The sequence below is a fragment of the Acanthisitta chloris genome, unplaced genomic scaffold, assembly GCF_000695815.1.
Source record: "Acanthisitta chloris isolate BGI_N310 unplaced genomic scaffold, ASM69581v1 scaffold14104, whole genome shotgun sequence".
In the NCBI taxonomy this organism is placed as follows: domain Eukaryota; kingdom Metazoa; phylum Chordata; class Aves; order Passeriformes; family Acanthisittidae; genus Acanthisitta; species Acanthisitta chloris.
In genome coordinates this window covers 47969-69526 of record NW_008671089.1, presented here as the reverse complement: position 1 = coordinate 69526, position 21558 = coordinate 47969, and the positions used below count along the sequence as shown (strand labels likewise).

At 37.3% G+C, this 21558-nt stretch overlaps 1 protein-coding gene across 1 annotated transcript in view; it reads right to left on the bottom strand.

Annotated features, from left to right (window-relative positions):
- Positions 1-21558, bottom strand: part of DENND1B (DENN/MADD domain containing 1B) — a gene marked incomplete at its 5' end in the record, with an annotated part of 149949 nt that overhangs the window by 82408 nt on the left and 45983 nt on the right. The window contains 2 exons of the mRNA XM_009073966.1: positions 3889-4008; positions 11765-11814. Coding sequence (XP_009072214.1) covers positions 3889-4008; positions 11765-11814 — 170 coding nt within the window. The remainder of the gene's footprint in view (positions 1-3888; positions 4009-11764; positions 11815-21558) is intronic.

The following is a 21558-nucleotide window of genomic DNA, read 5'->3' as shown; positions in this document are numbered from 1 at the left end:
GGAATCTAACTTCTAGTAATCAAATAAAACTAAGGAAACTGCCTTTCCGTAGCTAAATGTCTAATGTCTAGGGGCTACTTTTCTGTCTGGAAAATTGACACAAAATGTGTAAAATTGAAACATTCTGCTTCTAAGGGATTTGCCTAGAGGAAGAGTGAAAAAGCTTCAAGCATGGTCTGAACTGAAGAACTACAAAGGCTCACCACATAAACCTGTCTTCCTTATTAGAGCATTTCATTTGGAAACGTAGGTGACAATTTTACAGTCATAAAATTAATGAAATCTAAGACTGAGCATTTTAATGATGCATTTTGTGTTCCTCTGCATACCTAAGGTCAACCTCAGAGCCCATCAACAGTTTCAGGATTTTTAACGAATTATTTTGTACTTTGTACTAAAACCATTTGGGTAATTTGAAAACAATTTCATGTAAACCCAGAAAGAATCATTCCTACTGCAAGCAGCAGTGATACTTAGAAACAATACCCAGAAGAATTAAAGTCTCCTTCTATTATTCAAAAGTGAACACTTAAGTTTCTAGTGTGCCACTTCAAATCTCAACTGGTAAAACTATTACCTAAAAATAGAGAAAGTAAAACTAGGAGAAAAGATCCAGTATAGGATTTGAGCAAAACAAGGTATTTTACAATATGCCTATTGTGGTATCCCTTGTCTTACAGAGCTGCTTTGCATCAACAGTTTGTGGAGAAGAAGGAGGTGACACAGCAGGATTCACACCGAGAGCTTCACAAAGCAGCCATGCAGTTTAAAGCAAAAAAACTCAATGAAATAAAACTCACAGAGGAATCACACAACAGTTCTGGAGAATAACCCAAGCTCTATTTTCTCATCTTACTGTGATTTACCACTTACTAGCACTTTAAATTAGGCAACTGCAGTCAAGCTCTACACATTCATTTTAGGCAATATTGTATCACAACTAAGTTCTCCAAACAAAAATGTCTGAGATAGCTACCTTGGGGGATTTTTATTTCACTCTATAAATGTACAGAGAACTTGAACAATACATTCTGATTGTGGGGAAAATTTTGTTCACACAATTCATATACATGTGTATATAAAACACAAAAATACACCATACAATTTATAGAAGAATTTTACATGTACAAGTCTTTTTCTGTTTCACACTATCCAGTTGAAAGTAGGACCATGTGGCTGCAAATCCAGAGATAAGTTCCTTTAATTAGTGCTTCAGATGGAGAATGAATTACAGCGAGAAGTCCCATAAAGCATATGACTTTAATCTAATATGCAGCTTTAGGTTGCTGGTGTAAATCCTGAGGACAAGCAACCTTTCCCTCAGCTTTCAGTTCAGAATCCCATTCAGCAGTTCAAATCCTCCCTCTTTAGCAGCCCTGGTACAGGTTAACATGTGGTTTGGTACCACCCACAAAAGACAATCTCAAGCAAAACATTATGTCCCGTTCCACACCCATCAGCATACTCAAATTTCTACAGTACTTTCTTCTCAGCAATTTGCTTGCCTTGTTCTGCTCTTCATTGCAGAGATTCTTACTTATCTTTCAGTTATTTATGATGATTTCATTTAGTCAAATTTTCTGTACTTGACCATCTCTAGTAGTCTTTGCAAAAGCCTCAGTAAGCAATCTTAGTATGTTCCTCTTGAGGCAATATACATACAGGTGAATACGCAGACAGTAGTTCAACATGGCATTTATGTACACCTGCACTTGTGAATTTATACAAATGTCTATAGCTATTGTGTACATATCTGTGATGAACAAGTAGTTTGAATTCTCATATATCAGTCATTATATGTATATATACACTGCAAATGTCATTTTATGCTATTTCGATACATGGATGAAAGTGAATGTGAACATGCACACACACTTTATACACCATGACTGTGTCCATTTGTTAATTTTATTTATTTATTTTGGTTCATTTAAGATCAACAAGCATGTACAAGGGAGAAAGATAAAATGCCAAAAGAAATCTGCTTAGTGAGTCTTCTTTCACTTGGTCACTTCTAATGAATCTTGGACTCAAAGCAAAAATCAGACTGGATACTAGAACTTATCAGATGGAATCTTTATCATGATGCATTCTTTGTCTGAGCTAAACACAACACACATACACACACTGCAGAGAAACAGACTACCCAGCTAGAAATATAATGCCATGAAGCTAGTGCTGTTGCACATTCAGCTATGCATTATAAATTTGAAGTTGCACAATAAAAGTAATAAAGGCAATACTTTGGTTACGGTTCAGTGAAAAATTATAGCTTGCCACTTCTCATTTTCCTAGCTATTTCTACCAAGTACCAGACCATTGACTAATCTTTAGCTAATGTATGTCTGTGGAGAAACGTTAAAAAGAAATACCAAGGTTTACACCAGCTGAGAATTTATGCCGTTTTTCTTGCAGCACTCCATACAGTATTTACATGTGTGTACTTGAGTGTGCGTAACTATTACAGCATTAGAAGCAAGGCAAAAATGTTAGGAGCACAGAAAAAAATTTGTTTCTAGCTTGATGAGGCAAGAAAAGATTAACTCAGAGAAAAGAGCTAAAAGCATACACACATTCTCACTCTGGGCCTTAACAAGTTATATCAAAAAAAAAAAAAAGTACCACAGAGAAAAGGGTTAACTGTTAACACACTCCAAAAGCGTAAGAATTAAATCTTTCAGAAGTATTACTAAAGATGTACTGTCAGGATCACAGAAAGTAAATTAATTTCCAGAATAAAATATTTTCCTTTTGCTACTTTCATTATTAGTCATGGTAGTCATTATTTTTTGCAATACTTATAGCAAATATTTCTTTTTAAATTACTTGCCAGAAACCATCAGTGTACTGGCCCTCAACATTAGTTTCAAACCTGTTTAAAAGCTCATTAAAGTCTTGGTGTGTTATTTCCAATAATTTTAAGCACTACTCTACAAGTTTCTGTACTGTCTGGACTTCTTCTCCCCTCCATGTGTTCATTTATTGATATTCTAATGACACCTTCCATGACTGCCTTCCATGTTATCCAGATACCTGATAGCTGAAGCTTTTCTCCATAGGCTTCCTAGCTTACTCTCCAAAATTCTCTGTTTCCCCCTTTGCTGCCAATGGGTTTTTTAAACTTGTGTTTGGGGATTTTCACTTTGAATGCAATTACAGTTCAATCCTGTTCTTCTCATGTGTTGCCGCACTGGATGTTCCCATTTCCTCTATGGGGCTTATAGGCTGCTAGGCTCTTAATTGAAGTTGCAAATTTGCCTGTTAATTAAATCACTCTTTTAATTAAATTAATTAAAATGGTTTCAGGACACCTAAACAATTGGGGGGTTTTGTTATCAAAACAATTATCCTATGAGAGAAGAAAGAAAAAACAGAAGGAGAAACAAAGTATTTCACTGGAGTTACTTTCTCCAACATCAATCTCTTCTGCAGTATGTTCTTAACCTGGCAATTATCTGGATCTGGAGTTTCTTATGTTAGATATAGACTGGGCAAAGAACTTGGAAGAGATATCCAAAAATCTCCTTTCCAAGGAGAGGAACACAGAGAATAGTGCACTTTATTGGGTACTTGTCAAAGATTAGAAAATAAAAATATCCACATAATATTCAAAGCCTCTAAAGCTGCAGTGTATTGTCCTCTGCTTTTCAGCAGAGATTTCATGTTATTTAAATAAGATGCTTTAGCCTCACACAAGAATTCCATCACACAGGGCTAGTGCCACTTTGAATGTGAAAGCAATGATAACAGTGCTGTAGAAAAAATGATACCCTGATAGAGAAGTAAAACATATTAGCAGAGAATATGCAAAAGATAATTTTTTCTTTTACCTTTTTTTTTTTTTTTTACTATTCAATCCTTGACCCAATTTTTCTTAGACTGACTTACCTTAGAATACAGAGGCAGACCTTGCCTCCTGACGTCAACCGGCAAAATCCAAACCTTTGTTTACTTTCAATGTCGGTGAGCACAAAGGTGAAATGTTGTCCTACTTGGTTTTGGGACACCCTGAAAAATCAGATACAGAGCATAAAACATGACTTTTAAAGATTTCATTAAAACTAAATTAAAACAAAGTTAAGATACATGGAGATACATGGAGAATTGAAAACATAAAATGCAGCAGTTCTGCTGTCATGTGTCATTTGTGATTCAGTCTTAGAAGACCAAGCTGAAAATGAATTCCCAGAGAACCTGAGAACTAATACATGAGAACAAAGTACTTTTTTAATGTATCCCCTGTAATATGGGTTGGGGGGTTTCTATTCTGGTTTTGGTTGGGTTTTGTTTAATTGTTGGGTTTTTTCAAATCTCCACCAAAAAAAAAACAAAAACAATTTCCCCTAGGCAAGAAAGTAGCAGATGATCAAAGGGCAAGAGGAGGCAAGTTATACTACTTAACACATGCATGACAAAAGCTTAAAGATTAGTTAAGTGGTACCACTACCCACACTGTAGAGTCTCTCACACTTTTCAGTCTGGTTTAGTCCCTCATCAACATACAGTGACTCGGCTGAAACAAAAGCCTGTACTGAACATACATTACAAGATACATTTAGCCCAATATAATCACTGCAAACCCATTATAATTAATGGACTTCTTTTTAGTTAGGTCATTAAACTCAAATCATTAGAACAAGCACTTTCCTCAGTTGTCTTCAACAGACTGGAAGAACCTAGTGTGCTCTTTAAGCATGGTAAACGCTCGATGGGTGTCAGGCTTGGAGCTTCCAGCAGCCAGGACTGGCTTCTCCTTACACCACCGAACACCTGGCATGGTTAGGCTGTGATTTCTATGTGCCACCATCTTACCCCAAAGACATCACCAATAACTCATAAAAAGCAACTGTTAATACATGCCCATCTATGCAGGCATTGCTTTTAATGTGCTGTGTACATATATGTCAGGCAAACAACTACACCATTACTTCTTGAACATAATTCCTTAGCCCCAAAAACTCACATCAGTTCCAACTATCTGCTTTCAGTTATTTGCCTCCTCCCTTCCCAAAACCTGAGGACTGCAATTTAAAGCACACCTCAAAATGCCACCACACAAGACCACTTTAAAAATTAGACATAAATTGATATTTTTAACTAAAAATAGCCCAGTCAAGTTATGACTTCAGTGGGAAACAATTCCAATGCCATCTCATCACCCCCAAATCTTCTCTGTGGTTCTTTAAGAGAGACAACTCCATGTTTTGACAGTTCGTGTAAAAGTGGCCCAGCTTGAAAACTGCTTCCCACACAGTTTGGAAAGAGATGCAAGCAGCATGTTCCAGATTTTCAAAATGATAAAAACTCCAAGGCTAAAACTGAACCTCCACAAGAACCTAAAAGTTTGTATTTGGTCCCATTTGCTTCAAAAGAACAGCTAAGAGAAGCCAGTGACCATCCATCTGGACCACATTTTCTGATCAGGGTTTAAAATACTGAATTAATTCTGGGTTTCTAATTTGAGAACTCCACTTAAGATGTGGGGGCAGCAAGGATTCCTGCTTTTTTACTCCTCTACAGCAGAATTAAAAATGACAATATGTAAGCCTTACAGAGAAAAACAAATGATGATTGGGGATTTCTGTCTATCATAGATAACCACAATGTATAAACCAGACACAGAAAACATTCCAGAAGTGCTAGCACTACAGTTTTAACATATCTATTGCATGTAGGATCATGCAGACAAATGTTGGCTAAGTAACTTGGAGTTTGTGCCTCTCTGTTTCACTGTGGCACTTCAGGTTGTTCAGAAATCAAGTCTCACCCCCAGAGGTAGACAACAGCTCCTGGCACTGCTACTGAACCACAACATTGATGCCTCAAGTTTTTCTTAACATGAAAATCAGCACAGATAAAATGCAATTATTGCATACCAGAATTCCCTAAACAAAACGTTATCTAGACTTTTTAATGGAGCACAGGACCCAAGCCAAGCTTCAAAACTGTTCTGCAGAACACTGGTCTAGTCAGCTGTTTGAGGAGAGCATTATGTGTTCACTTGCAAGGGAGAGAAGGCACAAATCGTTCCCAACCATCGCTGACCTTCTCACTCACTCCTCTGCCTTGCTTTTGACTTACTTTCAACTCTTGCCCTGCATGCTCACTTTTAATCTTAGTTCAACAATAATAAATCACTAATAGTGAAGAATGTGTTTAAATACTTATTAACCCTGCAGACTACAATGGGCTCTTTCAAGGTTAGTACAGTTCACTATAGAAATAAAAATGGGGTTTAAAATTTTCTATGTACCCACACAATGCAGAAAAGGCTCTTTGGTACCCATGGAGTAGGTGAAGAGTCATTTTAAAGATTTTTCTTGACACTACAGCCATTGCTCAGGCCTCACTTTCAGGGCACCTTGAGAGAGCTGATTAATGCAGGAATTGGATCTCTTTTGAACAAAACCCAGCTTATCTAATAATTAAATTTATCCCTTATTGTCAGTACGAATTGCTCTTCTTCCAAATTAATCTGTTTAGGATACAGCAGATGTTTGAAATCATTTTTTCTTTACATTTTAGAAATTTTTTAAGAGTTTCAAAGAAGCGAAAGACCTTATGCATGGAAATACAGATTCTGGTTTTCTTTTAAAGGTAAGTAATAAAGTAACTGGTGCAGTTAATTATAAGATGTCACATACATGTACTTGGCCAGTGTAATAAAAGTACACAGTTCTGGTTAAAGCTTTGACAGCTGCTATCTGAGCCTGAAAATTTCACAGGTATTTCATCTCCCAAGCTGATGCTGAAAAGCAAACCCCAGCAGACATTCACTGTAATTTTCCCTAAATCAAATAATAGATTAGAAACTATTTCAATCAGGAATTTGAAAACCAGGTGTTAATGTAGGGGTACAAACTGATGAGGAGACTAGATAGACAGTAACCCTAAGTTGGACAGTCTCCTTCAACTAAATTGCTATCCCCAAATCTAAGATTCAGGGACTATTTTCTCCACTGCCAAGCTCACTCCATGATCCATAACTCTACAGCTCAGACTCCGTGTGTGGAGGGCTCCTCTGCTCCCACTGAGCTGTCTGATTTGAGGAAGAAAACCACAAAAGGCATGAAAATGGACACGGCTACCACCAAGTAAGAAAACTCCCACAAATAAAAATCATAGTGAGCTTATAAATGGGGTTACGTTTTCAAAACAACAGAAGCGTTAAAAGAAACCACAACTACTTAGTTAAGAATCTCACTGGAGTATTTAAGTTGCAACAGAAGCCTGGTCTGTCTGGGGGCCCTGACCATCCTGCCTGGCCAAGGGTCTATCAGAGTATACCATGGCTCCCTCAGCATTCACAGGTTTCCTCTCAGACAGGTCCATTTCTGCACACACAGGGCAACAAAACAACCCAGTTTTGAAAACAGTAGCTGCAATCTGCCACAATGCACAGTGCACACTGCAGCCTGTCCTTAGGAACACTTCTGTCTCACACATCCATTCACTATTATGCACACACATACCACAATGCAGTGAGACAGAAGTGCATATAACTGCTGCTTCATTTGTGAGTTCACAACTCATCTTGCAAACTGACTGCAAGGACTGAAGTGTACAGGAAATGCTATAGTTCATTTACCTTCCCCTACACAGCTTGAAATCCTTTCTTGATTATTTACTTTTCAGTCTCAACTATTTGCTCTGAAGGTAAAATTATCCTGTTAAGACCTCTTAGAACAGCCTTTCAAAATATCTGCAAATCTAGTGATCTTTACAGCCATTGATTTGCACTTGTCTTGATCATAGCTATGTTTCTACACAGACTTTTACCAGAAATATCAACAGAGGCAGCATTAGCCAGGAACAGGAGAGCGACAGTGATGTCATTCCTATCGTAACTCATTGACCTTAACAACTTAAATTATATGCACATTAATTCCCATACTTAGCAATATTCTACTGCTAAGAAGAAACTTTCTAGAGCAGAAGAAATCCTCTAGAGCAGAAGAAATCTTCTAGAGCAGTAGCACCACTGCTTAAGTTTCAAAATCTAACACTTCTTATGACTGGGTGAGCACTGTAAGGGGAATCGGTGAGGTCAATATCACTGTCTTCGTGATGATCCTACAGACAGTTCCTAAAGTGTCTTATCTAAAGAGGCTCTGTTCTACACATTCAGAAGGAGAAAAGCGTTCTGAAAGGGAAAAGACAGAGGAATGAAAGGAGCAAGGGCAAGCACTTAAGGTGGAGAGATTCAAAGCACAGATAAAAATGAGAGGTCAAGCAGTGACGCAGCACAGCTTTGGACTGAATTTGAAATGGCTCCAAAAGGAACAAGAGAAGTTGTATGGTCACTGATTGTCATCAGCTAAGTAACTGACTGATGGAGAGATTGAGGTGTGGACTCTGCAAAGTTACATCTGAGTTTTGGGCTGAGAGTGAAAATATAAAAGATTGCTGGAGAAAGAAAAGAAAACCATGCAGAACTACATAAAGGATTCAATGAACAAGACAGAGGATAAAGTGTTTTTGTCTGATGTATTAATACTACTTGAGCAAACATTAAAAAGAAATTATAATTTCTATGTCCTCAAATGTTAAATCCTCCTAGTCCATATGAAAAAAAGCAGAGAAAGGAACTGTGTACAAGAGAAAAAGGTATTTATTTTTAAATATGTATAAGCAAACTGTTAGACTGTTATACAATTGCACCATTTATTTAACATAAAATAATTTATTTATTTAAAAAGACATAGAAGTTCTTGAGCATTTTCTCCAAGAACCTATGATGCAATGCATTTCTTAACCCCTTCAAAATAACATGTAAGCCATAACCAGCACTAATGAAATTGTGCTTGCCTTCAATAAAAAAATTTATATAAAACTCCAAGTTTAAGTAATAGTCAAAGAATTTTTTTTACACCATTGTGCCTCTATAGGCTTGACTTTCAGCTTAAATGAGAGTTACCTTTAAATTTTTAAGCACCACTCACAGTATGCACTTTTGATAATTAGAGTGAGTAGTGTACAGTTATTTATAACATCTGTATAAAAGAAAGTATGACTGGTGAGATGATGCAAGCAGCATCACAGTGAGAACTAAATTTGGATCTATGGTTGCTATAGTATAGCAAATAAAAGAAAATCAATTACATGTTCCCATTTCACTCTCTTCAATTTTTTCAGTAATTAATATGTGAGTTGAAAAAAAAAACAAGCGACGATGTTCTTACCACTGCGCTTTAATGGTGCTTTAAATTTCATATTTCCATAATTTGAAGAACAGATATTTCCTACTTTAATGAGTTATTCAGCTAGATACTCCATTCCCTACAACTCTGCTGAACACTTGAAACCCTAGAAGCAATCTAAGAACAAAAAATGTGACTCTGTACCAAAGTACCTTGATCAGCAGAATCTGTGGAAGTTATCACTTTTGCACTGGTCATTTCTAACTCTTACTGGGCTCAGATAATGCTTTAAGTAGTTCATGTATGTATAGTACACATAATACAGGTGAAGAAGCTCTCTACATGCTCAATCAATGAAACAGATATTTTCTATTTCAGTTCAATCAAAGCTTTCTGTACAGAAACTGTCATTGAAACTGCCTGTAGAATATTTGGGGATCTTAGACGAATTGTCTATCATGACCCTGTATACAGGACTAAAATATATATATATATATTCATCAGACAAGTGAAAAGCACATATATAGTTAGACAAGAACTAAAATGCTTGTCACATCTTAAATGTCCATTGGAAAAAAGCCATATAAAAAGGAACTACAGCAGCGTTTTCCTCAATCCTTTTATCAGCCTAAATTTCAAAATAAATAAAAAAATTACATGGAGAAAGCAGAAGACAACTGGTTTTCTTTAAAAAAGGTGGTAATATATGTCCACATTATAGAAAATGCTTGAACTAAGTATTCAGTGGCAAATACACCAGGCAGCCAGTAAGCCGTCCACACAAATAGCTTGCCAGCAAACAGTCCCTGCTTCCTTGAATGAGCTTCCAGCATTTCTGTCCTCTTCCCCACAATAGCTCTGCCCCTCCTCCTTCAGTGCTCTTTTATACTCTTATGATCCTGCATTGCCTTTGGTTCTCCCACAAATCCCCTAAAACTCAGCTCGCAGCTACGCAGGAAGCTGTGAGTGTGGTAGCTGGTTTTAAAGACACCACGGTACAGCCTGAGCAGTCACCAGGCCAGACTGAACCTGCCGGTTTTACTCCCCTCATCAGTACATCTCAGCTTCCAAGAACCTCTCCTCCTTCTGTCCAGCTGCCAAGTTTTACGAAATTTGTAGAAATTTTGCACCTTTGAGAGCACTGAGTAGAGTCAAGCATGAGGCCAACAGTCAAAAAGCATGTCTGGGGAGAGGGGCACAAAGGGGATTAACAGGGAAACAACAATTATCCCATAACTTCTTTCTTTTCCTTTTTTTTGTGTTTTTTACCCCCTTCAGATACTCAGCTACACTACATACTTAGCTATACTACAAATTCATGTACTCCCACAGTTTATTGATTAAGTTCATCCATCTCATAGAGGCTAAGTGCCCATTGAATGGTTCAGCCGAAACAGTTAAGGCAAAGCAAGTTAGTTGCAAACAATTATTTGCTGCCACTGATTATCTTCTTGCCACTGGATGGCAGCAACAGAACCTCACCTTTTTCTGCTAACCTCAAATTTTATTGATATTATTCATCTTCATTACCAATTTTAAACAGAATTCTGTACATATCTTAAGCACATTAAAGACTTTCATTCTTTAAAGCCAACACCGACGACCGTATTAGTTAAGTCATTAAAACAGCTTAAAGGACAGTGAGCTTAACCAGTTCAAAACCCAAACAACTTAATTAAATTCATCTATAAAAGGCTAAATGAACCTAGTTTACTTCAGGTAAGTTGTGTTTATTGAGATCTTTATTTTGCCACTGTGTTTTCCTGCAAAGCCTCTCATCTTTCCTCTCTACACACACCATCTTTTCCTCCACTGATTGCAGTTTCTTGCCTCCAAGAGATGCTTCTCACCTTTGAGTCTCCATCTATGACTAGTGCCCATGTAGTTCTGCACATCACCTGGGTGAATCTTTCATTAATTATGCAAATCAAGCTTCTAATTCAATCTTTGCCAATTCGGACAATACAAGTTTTCCCATCCGAGTGAGTTCAATCTATTAAATTAATTACCATTAATCATTTTGACAAGGCAAAATAAATATTTTCATTAATAAAAACATTTTATATGAACAATTTAAATGACTGGCAGCATTACATGGAAGCCAGACTATAACTGATTCCAGAAAGGTAAGGACTAATTAATTATAAATAATGGTCTTGATTCTTCCCTGAGAAAAATCAATTGCATATTCAGCTACTTCCACGCAATTAAAGTCCTAATTTCTTTGAACTCAAACAACATGTTTTCAGTACTGCTCGGTGAGTTTTTATATCCTGGTGCACAGTAACATTTTTTATGAAGCTTGCTGCTTGAAGGAAACTATGTTATATCCTTATACTAACACAGATGGTGTTTACAATTACAATGGACAAAACTGGGAGCTGGATTGCAGCTCTGCCTTGATGGAGATATCCCTAAAATTCTGTAAAGGTTTCATTTTGCTGTGATGGTTTCCTACTAGTGACTTCATGCTTACTTGAACAACAAAAGGCATCTTTTCTCATCTGCAGGTGCAAGTTTAGGGTGTACAATACATTTGCCATTTCTTTAAATTCTTGCTTGCAATTATGCTAAATGTCATTCTCTATGAAATATTTTTAATAAATGATAACTGCAGCACATACCTTTCAACATCAAAAGGAAAGCAGAACTTCGGAACACTGTTCAGCACTTCCTGAAAACGCAAGCAAAAGAAATAGAGTCAAGTTTTTTTCAAAAGGCTTCTGAAATATTTGCTTTTTTTTAAAAACAGTCAGAAATACTCATAACAAATAATAACTTCAAGGAATATATGATTGGAAAAAATACAACACACGTTCCTGGACTGAAATAATTGATTATTAAAAAGGAATTAAGTTTGTGCTTTGGCAGATTGCAAAGACAATGCCATAGAAGCCCCAGGAGGGAAAGGCCTGGCCTGAAGGGTATTAACACCCTTCACATCCCCGCTGGGATTCCCTTCAACAAGGCCATATGGATTTTACAAGAAGCACCACACCATATGGGTAAGCCACGTCTGCTGCTACTTGTACCACAGACTAGCCACAGGGACTTCTGACAGATCCTGGCTCAAAAATACAAATGTTGTTTCAATTAAAATGCAGGCAGAGAAAAGGGAATGAAGTTGGCAGCAGAATGAATTACAGAGAGGTATAACAACTCTATACATGTTCCACGGTCAAATGCTGAAAATGATGGAAATCGTCTGCCGGTCCAAAGGAGAAATTTATATGATTAACCCTTTGGGTTTCACGAGCAAGCCTTGCTATTAATAAAGGAAAGGGGGGGCAGAATCCACCGGATCTACATTCGTACCAGAGTATGAACGGATAATGTCACTCTTTCTTGCAGAATTTTATTTAAGAAGCTGTTTAGTGGCAAATAAAATGTGTTAATTAAAATATAAAAATGCTCTCAAACTAGTCAATGTTTTTCTTTTTTTAAAAAAATAGTGAATTACCAGATCAGTTAGCAGCAAATATTAAACAATTACTTTACAAGATCCTAGAAAAAAACAGGTTTTATTTCCTTGCTCCCAACGGGGAAAACAAAACCCCTGTGAAATACCTGAACTAAGCAGAGAGAGTTGACATCAACGTAGTTGGCCAAAGCTACAGAATTCCCTTTTTGTAGCAGACCAACAGACATATATTTCTGTGTACATGAGCAATCCCACAAGGTGTTTTCAGAAAAATGCACACAGATTACAAATTTCCAGAGCTGCACGTGAGGGTTTAAGTTGATCTAAGATGTTTGCACTCTCCAGCCTGAACTCTCTGTTTACTACATGTTGAACAGTCAACTCCCATTAGGGGAAATTATGTATTTAAATTCCTACACACTACAATGACTATTTACTTCAAACATTTGCCTGGCTCAGTGGATAGTGTAAAACATAAAGAATCCATGCAAGTTAATCAGCAAGGGACAAATAGTTCAGGAATAAGATGCCTCTGACTACAACATGAATACGTTAGTTGCAACATTTTAAAGGCCTATGATGTGCCCCAGTAAACCACCATGCGGTGCAAAATGAAAAAGTCAATTTTTTTAGAATTTCTAAGTCATACAAGAAAGTTCAAGAAATCTTCAGAACTTTTACTCTGTCAGCACAGATAAAGAAGGATATGACAGCCACAGTTGTGTTTTGGGAAAGGTTCTTTTACGAACAATAGCAGTACATGTAATACTCCCCAAAAGGAACTGCTCAAGCACCATCCTGTGTGCTGTGAGTGCCCACTGCAGAAGGATGAGGAGCAAAATACAAACAGGGCAGGTAAACATTTGAATTTCTGCATTCAGGAACTAGCACACGCAATGTCAGTAGTAGCAATAATAAACTCTAACAAAAGAAAGCAAACAGAACAGGCTAATTGAAGCTTTTAACTCAGAAATTTCCTAAACATTTCCAAACAGTCCCTTACTTCAGGCTCATAAAGCTCGTTTTTCCTGTTCCAAAGAAATAGTATTTTATTCTTTTTCTAAATCTGCGCCTACTCTCACACTCTAGGAAGTGATTTTTCTCCTCACTACCGAGGATTTTAATTGCTGCCTGGTGAGCTTAGCACTGACTCAGAATTGGGTATGGAAATGTATTCATTTATGTTCCCCATTGTATTCTCTCAGAATAAATTATCACGCAAGAAAAAGAAAACAAAAACAAAAAAACCAAAGGTATTAGCTCAATATTTTGACTAAACAACCTGAAAATTATGGGTCTGTTTCGCAGCGTTGCCCAGGCCAGCACTCCCCCAGCTCTGCCCAGTCCCTCCCCCAGCCAGCACACGTGCACACAACTTCTGCAGAGCAGCCTCAGCTCGCTTCCCAACTGGCAGGAGCATCCCTCAGGGGACAAGTCTTTAAACCTCCGCACTCTTTAAAATTCAACCAGCCAGCAGGTCTATAGACTGGTGTATAAACAGTATAGACACACACACAAAAAAATCCTCTCTCAGCTTATGTCAGTGACAAAGCAGCTCAGCAGTTGACTGCTTCTCCCCTGACAGCGTAAGCCTGGTTTACACAGATCAATAGATGGAAGTCCTACCTAGCTTCCAGGGCTCAGTTTTCTCCCTTAATTACAGGTGCTATTCAGATTTCTAAAATGGAAGAAAACAAGATGCCCCCAAGATGCTCCTAGACAAATTTAAAATGCAAATGACATGATATACACATTCACATACACAGTTACTATTTGTGTACAATTACAGTTGATACTTGCCGTAACCTCTCTATTGAATAAAATTCAAGCTCTGTCTCCTAATGGGTCATCATTTTCCAGGTTCTATAACCCAGTCAGGCAAATTACACACTCACAGAAAAAGAATAATGTATTTATTGTCTTTTTATATTCATAACTTCAAAAATTCTGTGTTTATTCCTGAAGACAAAAGGTTGGATCTTGATTCACATGTCCCATGATTACTTCCTCCTCTGGTTCTCACAGTACTAGTCCTTTCAGAAATGGTCACTGGATCATAAAGAAATTGTATAGAGGAGGAAAATACTAACCATATAAGAAGAAAAAACCAAAAGCACAAGTAGAGGATTATCTATTTGCATTCAAACACCAAATAAACATCTACAGTTGCATACACAGTGGAGTTTAATTGCTAAGTTAAAGGATAACTATCTCATTCTTCATACAAACTCCAAGAAAATCATAAAATTACTATCATGTGAACTACAGCATGTTGCTTCCCTCACAAAAAGCTTAAACAAAAATGGAAATGTATTTATGAAAATGGTTTTTTATGCCTATAGCACAGCTGCAGAAACTTGCAGTCTCACAGGCTCATGGTGCAGAGGTTTTATTAATTCACTTTCATCAGTTGCACTGTACAACTCCAGCCTGGCATGGTCATGATCCCTGGCTCTACATTGAGATGATATTACTGAAGCCTAAAAGGCAAGAATAATTTAGCATTCACTGCTTATTGTGATACCCATACAGCTAATTCTGTGTATCATCATTTTATAAAGCAACGTAAACATGGTAGAAGATGCTCCTGATTTCATACATGCCAGCTTTCTGGAAAAAAAAAAAGATCCTGATAACTTACAGTTTTGCACTTAAGTGAAATTACTGGTTAGTCATTTTGGTTAGATTCAAGATAAACACCACATTCCTTAATAACTTGGAAATATAAGAGCTTTTTTTCTTAGAATATCACAGTCAACTGATACAAGCATAAGAAACCTGCACGGCTGATCAGTCTCCTTTGTAGAGCACAGTGATCTGGGAGGATACTTCTTTCTCCACTTGAACAAAACACAATGTGATCTCACTACAGGCTGGAAGAAGGCACAGGAGCTGCTTCTATGTGAAATTTCATCAGGTTTGCCAGACCACATTGACATGTCTCTACAGAGGTATGAGTGGGTTTTTTCACTTTAACTTATGCATGTCACCTGGTTTCCTTTCTCTGTGTAGATGAGGCCTGATGACTTGACGAATTGACAGAAATTAAGTTCTTCACTTCATACTATACTACTAAAATATTTAAGTATTGAAACAACCTGATTAACTCCTGAGGTGAGAAGGATTCACCCCAGCATTTTTTTCTTACAACATATTCTGCAGTTTGCAATGGAGAGGGAAAAAGAACCTGATTTTTACCAAGTGAAAGGATGAAAAATCTTCCCTGTTAGAAATATTTCAAGGTATCCAGAATGCTGAAGCACTTCATAAACAGCAGTCTATACACTGTGTTTTTAAAAGAGTCCTGTTACTTTCCAACTATTTCTTTATCTGCAGCATAGACTTGTTTCTCAGGCAAGCGTGTTCTGCCCCAGATTCATTCTACACATGGAAAAAGCACAGAAATTAGAATCATAGAATTTCCCGAGTTGGAAGGGATCCGACAAGGATCATCCAAGTCCAACTCCTGGCCCTGCAAGGACAGCATCTCTGGAGAAGAAAGGGTACAGTTTTACACTGAGACACAGTCACACAATGTCCATTCCACAGACAAGTCAGGATACCCAGGGAAGAAATAGCCTAAACAAAATAGTAACCAAGATACTTTGAATTATTTAATTACAGAATCCAGAGCATATTACCAATATAATTCATACAAACTGGAGCCCAAATAACTATCCTCATGTCTTCATTCGGTTTTGAGGCAGAAATCAGCCAAAGAAATATAAATTATAGGAGGACAAACAGGTGACCACTCACCTGGTTACAAGATGCCTTTATGCTGCCCCCTATTACCCTCACTTCAACAACTTTCTTTCTCAGTGACAATTTTTTTCTAGTTTTTGTCTCTCTTATTTCTCTATCTTATTTCTTAAGTCCTTTCCCCCTACCCCTTTTCACTGAAAGGGGAAATTCTCTTTTTTTTTTTTTGTCAGTCCTTTACCTTTGTCATATCTTCTTTCTTAACCAGTCTTTCTTTAACCTTGTTGACAATAGTTACTTTCTATTCTATTTCAATATTTCATCTCATCTCCTTCAAAACTCTTATTTTCTTCCTACTAGAACTCCCTCTTCCTGCTAACCTCTTATTTAAATGTCTTCTCTTGAAACACCTGACTGCAGGCCTGCCTTTTGGTTCTTCTTAAAAGTTTTCCCTATTAACATCTCCATCTTCAAATCCAGTGTCCTCTCTTCTTCACTCTTAATCCACCTTGCTCTCCAATTTTTCCACCAAGGGAACTATTTGACCATAGCTTAGCACAGTTATCAGTGCCCCTGTGCCAGTCCAAACATACAAACAAGAGATCTACTTGCTATCTAAGACTGTCATGACAGGTATTTCTTACTCAAACCAGTGACTTCAGTGGGAATATTTAAATGTTTAACATTAAGAACAGATTTAGATTCATTCTTAAAGTAAAGCCAGGCTGCTTAGCATCTTGCAGCCTTGAGCCCTTCATCATCATGGCTCAAGGAAGGTGAAAATCTAATGCTGTCAAATAAAACAGTTGATGAAAAGGCAAGCTCTGTCCTCACCACTGACTCTTCCTTTTCCTTCCTCTGAAGCCACACACACCCACAGCAGGGACCCATGTGAAGCCTGCAACAGTAGTTAGATTTCAAAGACTTACCTCTGCTAAAAATCTCATCAGAAAATTGTAACTACAATAAAGAAAGGTCCAAATGGTTTGAACAACAAGAAATTTTAATCTTAGATAACATTCATGTAAATCCAAAGGTCTAAAGTATGGAAGTCATTATCAGGCTATTTTTAACTTCTATATGCCTCTGTCCAAAGTGCATCATTCACTGATTATCTAGTAGTTCTGCAGGGAAAAAAAAATATCAGCTGCTTTCTGAACAGTTAAAGCAAAGAAGAATACAGGAATTGAATATAAATGGATTAGGGTGGAGATGCAAAGCCCTTTAAAGAAACAAACAAATAAATAAAAACATACCTTAAGGTTACAGAACTTCATCACTGCAAGAACGAATCACTAAGTTTGATGGGGTTTTTTTACCACTGCTTTTTTAAACCTTTTTTTAAAAAGTCAGAAATCGCCAGTTTTAAATATTTTAGCCATCATTTCCATATTTGCTAAATAAAGCATAAGTATAGTACAGAATTTTCATGCCTTCAAGGCTACTTGTGAAGAAGAGACTGAGAAGCAGAAGTGAACAACTATATGATCCTAACAAGCTCTCTGCAACACAAGCAACAGCTTTCTCCAACCTTTACGAACCAGCTGAAACAAAAAACTTTTTTAGACTCTGCAATAAGTCCCACTCTGTACACTGGAAAGAAGCACAATCCATAGTTAACTTTCTGCATTTTTGCCTTTGGATATGTCAGATTTTCCTCTAGGTCTAAAGACAAATTATGAAGAATCCTCTGGAACTGTTTTCAGAGAAAAATTAATATTTAATAGCAATTACTAATTGGCCTACTAATCGTATTCATGGGGTAGTCCCACAAAAGTCCTGTGCACATAGCACCATTTCATTTGCAGTGTGACACCACAGGATGGGTGTAACACAACTATGTGACACCAGAGTTTCAGCACTGTGTGGGTGGAAAAACAAAGACCTGTAGATGTGCCCTCTCACCTCTACCTGTTCCAATACTTCTACTCCCAGAAGACCAAAAATTTGTGCCATCACAGCTCCCTCAAAATAGACCTGCTCTTTTCAGCTAAGGGTTTTCAGAGTAAGTTGTGGAACAGTGCTGTGTTTTCTGACAGCTATTTCTATCCCAATACAGCTGACATAACTCTTCACAGATCGCTGACAAACATACAAATGGGAAGGAGATTCTGGACCACACTGCAGAACTTGTCACTAACGGATTCAAGCAAGATTAAAATTCCCTTAAACTGAGCTAGGTGGACATTTATACAATTGTAGATTGTTTTGACCCACGGAACATAAATTCTACTCCACTGCTGAGAATAATTTCTGACCACCTCTGTTATGTGCCTCAGCAATGGATGCCAGACAGGCAGCTGAAGAGGGACATGACCAGGTTTTGGTACACTTTGACTGGAGACACACTACAGAATGGTCTTGCCTTGTCCAGCAGACTAAGGCTGGTGTCCCAGGCAGGACACACAAGAGTTTATCACTTTTAGAACATCTTTCAAAGGCACTTTACAAGAAGAAAAGAAATCATGAGTACTTTGAAGGGCATGGTTAACCTCACTATCCTGCAAGACTGAGGAATAAAACTTCCTAAACCACAAAGCAAGTTTTAAAATTCAGAGATCTTTACAATGTTATAAAATGAAGTCTCTATTTGTCTAATTGTTCCTGAAGCTCATCATATAACCAAATAAAAACAAAGCCTATTTCAGTCACAGCTGAGTTCAGAGTAGCATACACAGAATCAAAGTTCATTTTCAAATAACAAGCACAGTTACAAACAGCAGAATAGTTAAAACAATATGAAGTTCAGCACAGGTTAATTTCCCTGCTTTAAAAAAACCTTCAAATTTCTTGGAATTCATAATAAAAACAAAAATTGACAATGTTCTTCTTCCCAAATAAAGTTCCCACTGGAATAACTGCAGAATGAAGTGTTACCATCTAACCCTATTAATGGCAAGGCAAACAAAAACAAGAATACTTCACCACACAGCTCTAGCAATGCAGCAATAAATAGTTTTCCCTTACTTCCCTGACTCATGTCAGAGGGACCATTATTCCCTAGGCAATATCAGAGAGCTGAGAAAAACAGGAAATATGCTCTTCCATCTCTACTCTTGAGATTACTGTGTGGGCAATATTTAACTTTTAAGGTGGTCGAGTATTTGCTCTCTTTAAGAGAGTTCATTACATTTTGTACCCAAAAAAAAAAAAAAGGCACCAGTGTATGACACAATTTTCTATCAACATGCAGAAGGGGAAAAGTGACTTTTAATTAATATATACTTTCACAGATAGCATCTCTAATGTTATCTGGAAGCTTGTGGTCTTAACCAGAGCTAAGGTAGACATGACTTTCAAAATATGTATATGTAAGTTTTTGAAGGTCAGGTTAAAATCCACATGTCATCCTGCACAGCTGAGGGGGCAGCAATATTTGTTTCACTGAAGATCTCTTCAGATTTCCCACTGCTTACAACAGCAGTTGAGATGCATCTTTGGCAGCAATGCTGAGAACCTCCTGCACATCCTGTTCAGAAGCTGTTTCTCCAGTGGTTAAAAAAAAAAACCACCATAAAATACAGCACAAATTAAAATTGGTTCGTATTTATTTGTTTTACCTGTTAGAGTTTTTTGTTTCACCTTGGAATATTCTGATACCAAGGGACAGAATTGAGCTTATTTGCAACATACTCAATACTACCTGGTCAATATATTGCTTTAAGGGGAAGTCTGCAGTCTCAGAAATGTCTGCAAAACAGTATCAGGGAACATTATGACTAGAGTGTAGTTGACACTCAGGTGAAATGCTCCTATTTGCGATATTTTCTTCACAGTAAATAAGGAAAGATATTTATAAAGGGAAAGAAATAATAGTACAAATAATGAATAGCTGCATTTCCATAAAAATGAAATATATTCAAAAAGTAGTAAAAATTCAAACATGACGCTCCATTCCTGATGAGACTTGACCCATTTCAAATTCATTTCAACTCCAAGCAAATTTTATTCCAAATATATTCCAAATACTTTATTTCCTCCATAAATTCCAGTATTTTACCAGACACTTCAAACACTGCACACAATATTAATTATAAAAGAAACAAACAAAAAAAGCAACTGTGATTATGGTGGAAGAAGCCACTGCAGAAGACTCAGCATGCAGCAACCAGGAAATCAGAATGAAAGGTCAGAGGCACGAAAAGGAGATTTGTTTTTGAGGCAGAAGAGAGAACTACTGAAGTTCTTTCAAGTGTCCTCTTAGCATCATCACACAAGAGCCTGGATTTTTCCAGAGAACCTGTTTTTTGCACACTGTCAGGTAAAAAAAAAAAACCCAAACACAGTAAAAACTTCACCTTGTCTGAAATATCACTTTACACTTTCTGACTCCCACTCTTTTCTGACCATTACACTTTGATCCAGACAGAAGCAGAAGCAAGCAAATGACTACAACAGTGAAACTGGGAGCAGTGTGACATATGTAATTGCTCCTTTTTCTGAACTAAATCCTCAGTATAAATAAGAAGTACTGCACTAGTTATCTAAAAAACAAGTCCTGAAACAGAGAGTGTCTGTAAAGAGTAGGATGTCATTCCTTGCCTAGAAAGCTTTTACTGCTGTACACAGAGAGGTCAGCAGCAGCTCTGCAGACTGCTTATATGCAACAATTGTCCTGCTCAGGCTGGGGAGTGAAGCTGTCTTATAACACCACACGATGCTCTTGCAGAATCAGAACTTTGCACTGATTTTTTCGTAAAATGCCTGTACAGCACATGCCATGATGAAATCCTGATTTTGCTGGCAACTCAGGAACTTCCAGTAGTTTAAAAATGAAGCATCACGTAAGTTAAGGAACAACTTGGGCACCATGCTGACAGAAAGCATCTGCAGTAGAGATGTTTTTATTATTTATGCAGATAAATAGGATGAGACAGTCCAAAAGCTAAACCCCTGACTGGGCTCATCAATGTGCAGCCCTATGGGGAAGCTCTCAGGCTCCCACGGCTGTGTCAGTAGCAGGGAAAATTGGGGAACCTCACAATGTTGTAAAGGGTAGTGAAACCAATTACATGTGTGGGCTCAGTTTCTGAGATTAGAAGCATCTAAAGCCAAAAGAAAAGGAACAGAGAAAGGAAATCAGCTTCTAAGGAACCTGCTAGAATTATAATTTCTTAAATAAAATTATTTGTGATGTCTTTTATAAAGGAAACAGTTATTCTTAATTTACAGGCAGCATAGATGAAAGTCTAAGCTTCACCATAATGTAGTTCAACAAGAATCACTTGTACAAATAGTTATTCAGTAATAAATTCAGACATTATCAACTGCGTTGAAAAACAGAAGGAAGATGAA